The sequence below is a fragment of the Podarcis raffonei genome, chromosome 2, assembly GCF_027172205.1.
Source record: "Podarcis raffonei isolate rPodRaf1 chromosome 2, rPodRaf1.pri, whole genome shotgun sequence".
Classification (NCBI taxonomy): Eukaryota; Metazoa; Chordata; class Lepidosauria; order Squamata; family Lacertidae; genus Podarcis; species Podarcis raffonei.
The window spans coordinates 5,571,498-5,580,053 of NC_070603.1; the positions used below are offsets into that span (position 1 = coordinate 5,571,498).

Genomic DNA, 8,556 nt, shown 5'->3' on the forward strand with positions numbered 1-8,556 from the left:
GTTCACAGCAATGGCAGCAGTTAAAGCCATGCAGGCAAAATACTTTTATTAACAGTGTAACGTGCTTGAGGCATTTGCCTGAACTGGAGCAAGCACAGCATAGCTCTGCCCTCATGGTTGGTTGAAGAGAGAGGGGAGCAGGGAGTAGTAGAAGCTCCTTCCTCTCCAGGAAAGGAGGGGAAATGACATCACACAGAGTTCTTTCTAGCATTTGTGTTTCTATGGTCTGAGCATCTGCCTATCAGTAATACAGCTCTATGGTGTTAGCACTTTCTCATGCTGACAAGAATATGCCTTTATTAGCTTTTGGCTGCTAATCTCCCACACCAAAGCCGAGTCTTCCAATTTGTGAAGAAGTGCCCTGCGAGCAAATGCAGACTGTGCTCCTCCTCCCAGGGCTATCCAGAGCCAGATGGGCGGGGTATAAATAAATAATAATAATAATTACTATTATTATTGTATTTTCAGAGAGGGTGGGCACCTTCCTGGGCGCCATTGTGTGGGTGCTGTGGGGAACAGTGTGCTGACCTGCGGAACTCCCTGCTGCAGGATTTCACCAGAGCCCTGGATGGGGGTGGGGAGAAGAGGGCTGCTTAGCCCACCTTCCCCTTCCCACAACAGCTGGGTGCCAGTGGGAATCCTGCGAACAGAAGGGCACAGACAAGGAGGCACCTGTTCTGCAGCAATAAAACTGCTAGCACATTTGCAAAGTTAAGAAGGGTCATGTATGGTTTCAAATTGGAGGGGGGGTCCTGCATGGCAAAGGGGTGGACTAGATGATACTCGGGACCCCTTGCAACTCCACGATTCTTCTCCAGCAACATCCCTACATTACTTGCACCCCGTTCGGTGTTGCTGAGCACGTGTCTCTCGAAGGCCTGAGAGCAGCACCTCAGCTGCGCTCCCGGTGCCAGGAGAGCCCCCTTGCTCGCTCGCTCCGGCCCTCCTTCCTTCCTCCGGGGCGGGGAAGCGGGCAGCAGGGGGCGGCGCCAGGAGGAGGCACCCTGCCCTGCCCTGCGGTGCAAGCCCGGTCGCCGCTGCTCCGACTCTGGGCCACCTCTCTCTCGCCATGCTACCTCTCCGCTTCGGCCTCGTCCTCGTCCTCCTGTGCGCAGCCGGCAGCCGCGCGCAGCGGGCGGAGGACGAGCCCGAGAGCCCGAGCGAAAGTGCGCCCCGGGAGCTGCAGCTGGAAACCCTGGTGAGGGCGCGCGGGCGCAGCGGCGGGTCCTGCCCGGCCGGCGGCGAGAAGTGCCCGGCACGCCTCCGAGATGCCGCCGGCGAAGCTGGGAGGGAGAGACGGGGCAGCCCGGGGGCGCGCCTGGTCCTCGCCCGGGCCTCTTGCGCGGCGGCTGGGGCGGGAGGAGCGCAGCAGCAGCAGCGCCGGTGCCGCTGACTCTCGGCGCGCGCTTTGGGGCGCAGCGGAGTTTTTGGAGAGGCCCCTCCGCCGCCCCCCGTTTGCGCGCTGCTGCACGGATGGGGAGCCACGTGCGGTTCGGATCCGGGCCCCCCGCTGACGCCCTCCCCTCTCTCTCTCGGCTCTCCGCAGGTGGAGCCCCCCGATGACTGCGCGGAGCGCTCGGCGCTGGGAGACACGCTGCACATCCACTACACAGTAAGCCGAGGCCGGGCGCAGGGCGCGGGGCAAGCCGCGCACGAACACGTCAGCACCGGCGCTTCCCGGCCGCCTGGGGAGGGGCTTCCCGCGGCTCCGCCCTCCGAGTCGGCGCGGGTGCTGGGCAGGGAAGATCGGGAGCGCGGGGCGCCTTGGTGCGTTTTGCTTTGGAAAGGCGAGCTGTGCGCCCCGGTGCCAGTCCTCCCTTTGCCGCCGTGGAAGAGGCTGCGCGTGTTTTCGGAGCAGCCTTCCGCGTCACGAGGCCCAATAGGCTTTTGCTCGGCTGCCAGATGGACACCGGGACAAGCCCGGGAGCCCGGGCTGAGGCTTCTGAGGGCGCAAGGGCTCCCAGCAAAAGGGCAGAGGAAGAAGGCTTCAGGTGCAGGCAGGCTGGCGCAGACCCCGCGTGGGGCAGCCGGGTGCCCTCCAGATGGCGTTGGATTCTGGCTCCCATCAGTCTTGACCGCTGGTCCTGCAAGCAAGCGGCTGGCAGAGCTGGGAGTCCCAACATATGGAGGGGATTTAGGGCAGTGCAGGCACAGGGCACCCAGTCCAGGGGACACAAAATAATAATAATGTTAACAACAACAAAACCCAGATTTATACAGGTACTTAAGGAGCAGATGGGGCTCATCCGCCTGGGAAGGTAGCGCATCTCAGAGAAGGAAACTGATCCTCAACCTTGGCTGCCATGCAGGACATCTTCTGGAGAAGAAAAGGCCAAGGCAGCAACCCTACACAAATCCGGAGTAGAGTCCCTAAGATGCTTGCCTCGTTTAGGCAACTCCTGCAGCCAAGCTGGTTCCAAATGTGTTGCTCTACTTTCCTTTGGACCACATCAGCAAGGCCTGTCTTGTGATCTGGGCAGCTGAGGACCTCCATACACACCGCCCAGGCTTGCGCCCCAGGGGCCTCACCTTTGTGCTGCTATTGCAGCAGTTTGCCTTCACCCCTGGAGGTGCACTTCATTGTCTCTCAAGATAGATGCCAACAGCCTACTCAGAAAATTCATTAAAAAGCAACTGCACCAAAAGGAATTATTGTGAAAATAAGAATAGGTGCTAAATTTTGTCCTCATTCATGGTGCTGTATTACCAAAGTCTGCCCCTGACCTATTGGCTGCCCCTGGTGTAGAAAGTGTCCCTTGAAAGTCGAACAGGTATTCTGAAGGGAGGGAAGCATATTTTCTTAGTTGCTGGGATAGATGATGCACACACCACAGAAGAGGTGTCCCTGTCAGTGTGAGAAAAGCGAATGCGTCTCCTTTTTTAAAATCTGGCTTTTTAAAAATAATAATAGAAAATGACGTGATGGTGGAAATCACCACCAGCCTTTTTCCTGACACCGTGTTGCTCCACTTGTCTCCAGAACCACAAGTTTCCACACTTCCTGCAAGTTTTGTTTTTCCGTGCAATTTAGCAACTGCTTGTGGGCTTCCCTTATGAAATAGCTTAGCTGCCATGAGACTAGACTAGCTGCTGGACTGGCTGGGGTTTGGTCGGATCTAGCAGCTGTCAGCACTGATGGCAGCAGCTGAATGGCTGGTTCATAGCATTCTTTCTTTGCAGGGTACCCTTGAAGATGGCCGCGTCATTGACAGCTCTCTGTCCCGTGACCCACTGCAAGTGGAGCTGGGCAAAAGACAAGTCATCCCAGGTACATCTTTGGAACTTGCACTCTGAGGCCAATTTGGCTAATGAACTTCCCACGCAATTTGGACAAGAACTGGAGCAGGAACGTTATCCATTATTGGACCTTTTCCAATACAGTGATACCTTGGTTTACAACCATAATCCGTTCCAGAGGTCCTCTTGTAAACCAAAACAGGTTGTAACCCAAGGCACACTTTCGCCAATGGGGCCTCCAAAAAAAAATGGGTTGTAATCCAAAAAAAGGGACACACTCTCCCCTTAGTTACATATCTTTAGGTGCCAGGTAAAAACTTAAAAAGTTAAACTGGACGCCTGTGTTTCCTGTTGCTCCTTTACAAATGTTGCTTGCATGTGGCATCATTTAAGTTCTGCACTGAGTGCATGCTACCGTATTTTTTGCACTATAGGACGCACCGGTCCATAGGACGCACCTAGATTTGGGGGGGGGGAAATAAAGGGGAAAAAATTTATCCCCCCCCCGCCAGGCGCGGGGCTGGGGCGGGGGAAGCCCGAGCTTCCCCCTCCCCCAGAACGGGACCCAGAGCCATGCCGAAGCTGCGCGCAGCTTTGGCATCGCTCTGGGAGCTTGCGGGGCTGGGGGAGGAGGAAGCCCTCCGCCAGCCTCCAAACCATGTCGGGAGACAGCGGGATGGCACGCTGCGCCTCTCCCGCTGTCCCCCGAGTTTGCGGGGCTGGCGACGGGGAGGAGCAAGCTTCTCCCCGTCACCAGCCTTCTAGCCAAGTCGGGGGACAGCGGGAAGGGCGCGCTGCGCCTCTCCCGCTGTCTCCCGAGTTTGCGGGGCTGGCGACGGGGAGGAGCAGGCTTCTCCCCCCCCCCCAGCCTTCTAACCAAGTCGGAGGACAGCGGGATGGCGGCGTTCTGCCTCCCCGCTGTCCCCCGAGCTTGTGGGGCTGGCGGCGGGGCTCTCCTGAAGCCTGGAGAGCGAGAGGGGTCGGTGCGCACCGACCCCTCTCGCTCTCCAGGCTTCAGCGAAAGCCTGCATTCGCACCATAGGACGCACACACATTTCCCCTTCATTTTTGGAGGGGGAAAAGTGCGTCCTATAGTGCGAAAAATACGGTACTCTACTGATGCACTCAGCAGCTCACAAGTGACTCTGACCCTGGCTGAAAGCAGTGTGGCTTGCATTCTCTGTCAAGTATAAACAGTGCTGAATGTAAGCCACACTTAACTCTTACCTGTGTTTATTCTTTTGCTCAGGTTTAGAACAGGGTCTGCTGGATATGTGTGTTGGGTAAGTAACTTTCAGTGTGCTTGCCTTGTAGTCTGTGTACATCTCTGAACCCCTTCCCTAAAATGGACCTTTCACAAGCTTAATGCAAGCCACAATTTCTCACTTTCTTAACTTGGGAAGGTTCTCTGTGAGGCAGTGTAAGAACTCTTGGTCTCCTCCCATAAATGTGCCTGTTGAAAACCTCTCTATTCTGTCAGGCCTATGCGGGTAATTAAGATTATCTTGGGCTGGAGTATTGTTTAGAGGGTTGCTGCTGCTGCTGCTGCTGCTGCTGTTAATTTTTTTGATCTTTATTTTGGATCTTCTGGTTTATGTGGAAGTTGTTCAATTTGGTTGTGCACTTCTGTTCATTTGTTTATTGTTTATGACTACTCTTGTTATTTTTGTAGTTGTGCAATTTTTTTATATGTTGTCAGCCTCCTTGAGCTTTAACTTTGGAAAGGCAGCATGCAAATAAAATGATTGATTGGTTGATATCCCATAATGGTTTTAAGATGTTTGTTTTAAATTGCTTTGACTTTAGGATGGTTTTGATTTTTTTATTATTTTACTGTATGGTTTTATGATAGGGACGCGGGTGGTGCTGTGGTCTAAACCACTGAGCCTAGGGCTTGCCGATCAGAAGGTCGGCGGTTCAAATCCCCGCAATGGGGTGAGCTCCTGTTGCTCGGTCCCTGCTCCTGCCAACCTAGGAGTTCGAAAGCACGTCCAAGTGCAAGTAGATAAATAGGTACCGCTCCGGCGGGGAGGTAAACAGCGTTTCCGTGCGCTGCTCTGGTGTCAGTGTTCCGCTGTGGCTTAGTCATGCTGGCCGCATGACCCAGAAAAACTGTCTGTGGAGCGGACAAATGCTGGCTCCCTCGTCCTGTAAAGCGAGATGAGCACCGCAACCCCAGAGTCGTTCGCAAATGGACTTAACTGTTAGGGGTCCCTGTCCCTTTACCTTTATGATTTTATAGAGTTGTAAACCACTATGATTTATTTCTATATATCAATAAGCAGCATACAAATATTTTATGTATAAATGTGAAAAGGAAATCCAACATTTAAAAAATTGGTGTGAAGCATCTGTAGAGCATTTATTTGAATCCTGCTCCCTCCAGTCAAGGAATTTCTAGATTGTTTCACTGATGACTGCAATTTTCTGCCCCGGTTTTTTGTTTTTTTTAATGCCCAATGAATCCCGACTGAAGTCAGCAGCTTTGTGCACCTGTGTCCTGTCCTGAAATGCTGACATGGCATTCCTTCTTCCTGGCAGGGAAAAACGCAGAGTCATCATCCCCCCTCACCTGGCATACGGCAAACGAGGTTCCCCACCAGCTGTCCCAGGTACGATCCAGCAACTAGCACCTACGTGATGGCCGTTCGGCAGGACATCTTGGCAGGCTGTGTTTTTCTAGGCTGGTCTATCTGCTTCCGTTGCCTTTGGATGTACAGGTGGCACATGGGCTTTGATTTGGGGTTGAGGAACTGAAAAGGCAAGCTAGGAAAGCGACTGACTGTAGCGGGGTGGTCGCTTATAGCATTTTGATGCTGTGGGTTAGCTAGATGTAAACTACCACTGGGTGACTGCATGAGAAAGAGGCGGTGTGGGGTGCTCGGTACAGTATTGGCAGACAGCATTTCTCCATCAGTCTTCTTTTTAAATGCAATATATTTAGTTCCTTCTATTCCCTTCTCATCTCCTGCTTATCACAAAGCAGCAGTAGCAAGCAGTGGGTTTAACTTCTAAAAAGGGCTGAGCGGAGCCTGAATCCTGCACAGAAGCCGTGTTGGTTCAAGGTTTTCCTGCCTGAAGCAGCGCCCAATGGCCCCAGTTAGGGCTTTTAGTTTTGATGCAGCAGGCAGCAAATTCCTGGCTATGTTCCTACACCCAGATCTGCAAAGAATTGCTGTAGTTAAGCAATGGTGAAATGTACTCTGCACACACTCAGAAGCACTCTTTCCTTTATTATGACTTCATAATTTCCTGGGCCGAAACAAGGCATTTTAAAAAGTTTTCTGGGCTGAGCCGTGGTTTCACATTTCTAGTGAACATGCACCCTAACATAAGGTGAATTCAGGCATGTTGACTGAATGGGACAAAATTCACACGTGTGGAAAATCCAGAATTGCATTTGAACGTGTGAGGTAAGAGTCGCATCCACAGGTGTTGCAGTGTGACTGAATGCACACATCTGGAGAAAACATGGTGGCCAACCTGTTTAGCTCACAATGGAGCATCTGGCCAGTTCAGTAAGGAATTGGGATGTTTGACTTACTAGCTGCTGGCATTGAGGCTGGATGGGACGGCATCCACAGCTGAAGCTGCCCTGTGCTCATCACCCCACATTAACCCCATTGCTTTAAGGATCTGTCGCTGCCCCCAAAGTGTGGCTGGCATATGTGGTTGCAATCCAGGTATCGGCTTGGGCGAAGTATATGCTCCCCTAGGAATTAGTTTGCATATAGCTTAAATTAGTTTGCATATAGTTTGCAGTTAGACAAGCAGCCGTGGCCCTGCTTATGTTCTGCCCTTCGCCTGGCAGTTCATGTAGCCTGCACAGCCATGCATTTTGAGCCTCCATGCAAATGCAGGTTGCTGGCCGTGCTCTGCTGGCTTTTGTGCCCTGACCAATTGCACCAGTGCAGGGATGCCGGCATAAAGAGGGTGAAGGCAACCCTTTGGGTCTCTCGCGTGGAGCATCCTGTGAAGAATACAGACCCTCAGAGAAACATAGGAAGTGCAGTGTGGTCTACGTTGACTGGCTGTGACTGTCCCAAGATTTCAGGCAGGATTCTCTTCCAGCCTTACCTGTGTAGGCCGGGGACTGGGTGTGCGTCTTTCTGCATGCAAAAGAGGTGCTCTACCACTGAGCCACAGTCCTTCTGCAAAAGTTACCGTATTTTTTGCTCTATAAGACTCACTTTTTCCTTCCTAAAAAGTAAGGGGAAATGTGTGTGCGTCTTATGGAGTGAATGCAGGCTGGGCAGCTATCCCAGAAGCCAGAACAGCAAGAGGGATTGCTGCTTTCACTGCGCAGCGATCCCTCTTGATGTTCTGGCTTCTGAGATTCAGAATATTTTTTTTCTTGTTTTCCTCCTCCAAAAACGAGGTGCGTCTTGTGGTCTGGTGCATCTTATAGGGTGAAAAATACGGTACCTTTTGCCAATACAGGATATGGGGCTGGAGGGACAGATTGCCTAGCACAGGGAAGCAGAACTAAGTTTCTCTTTTCTCCTATGCTAGAAGTGACATTTAGTTGCAGCAGCACCAGTGGGTGCAGTTTGCACTATGATATTGAGGAGGGCCTCTTGCTAATTTTTTGAGTGAGCCCCCAAAGTCCTGACAGCACCACTGAGCAGCGCAGAGCCGAGCCTTGTTTGTGCTTCTCCAGCTGCCATAGATGCCTAACACTGACAGGACAGATTTCCTAAGGACCTGCCTTGCCTGAATTGTCCCCCAGCGCTGCTTCACCCAACTCCCTCCTCTCTCTCCAGCGGATGCAGTCCTGCAGTTTGAGGTGGAGCTGGTGGGGCTGTCCAGAGCCACCTACTGGCAGAAGATGCTGAATGACGTGCTGCCCCTGCTATGCATTGGGCTTGTCCCTGCCCTCTTGGGGCTCATTGGCTACCACCTGTACCAGAAAGCCCGGGCACCCCGTGTCTCCAAGAAGAAACTCAAGGAGGAGAAGAGAAACAAGGCTAAGAAGAAATAAAGTGCCCCCTCACCTTTTTGGACATGGCTTTGCGGTTGCTTCTCTTGTGGGGTTCTGCTCTGTTGTGCTCGCACCTTCACGAAAAAGCGGAGGGAAGGGGTAGGTTGGATGAAGGGCTGGTCTCACCTACTAGGATGTAGTAGTTTGAACAGTCTTTAACCAGAGAAGGGTATCTAGGGGGTATTATTGCAATATATAAGCAGCTCAGTCTAGCTGGTCAATTGAAGATTGCCTATTTCTGAGAGTCTCGTCTAGCAAAGCACTGGCAGGCCTTTCAGAATATACATTGAGCAGTACTCATGTATTGTTTTACAAAGTTTAAAATTCCCATGGCCTAG

The 8,556-nt window shown here is 52.5% G+C and overlaps 1 protein-coding gene across 1 annotated transcript; it reads left to right on the forward strand.

Annotated features, from left to right (window-relative positions):
* Positions 1 to 757: 757 nt before the first annotated feature.
* On the forward strand, positions 758 to 8,240 carry FKBP11 (FKBP prolyl isomerase 11). The gene is given in 9 exon segments (XM_053371358.1): positions 758 to 867; positions 870 to 919; positions 921 to 1,004; positions 1,007 to 1,198; positions 1,547 to 1,612; positions 3,181 to 3,268; positions 4,487 to 4,520; positions 5,779 to 5,849; positions 8,001 to 8,240. Coding segments are annotated over 9 exon segments (894 nt in total). The 5' UTR covers positions 758 to 776; the 3' UTR covers positions 8,219 to 8,240.
* Positions 8,241 to 8,556: the final 316 nt, after the last annotated feature.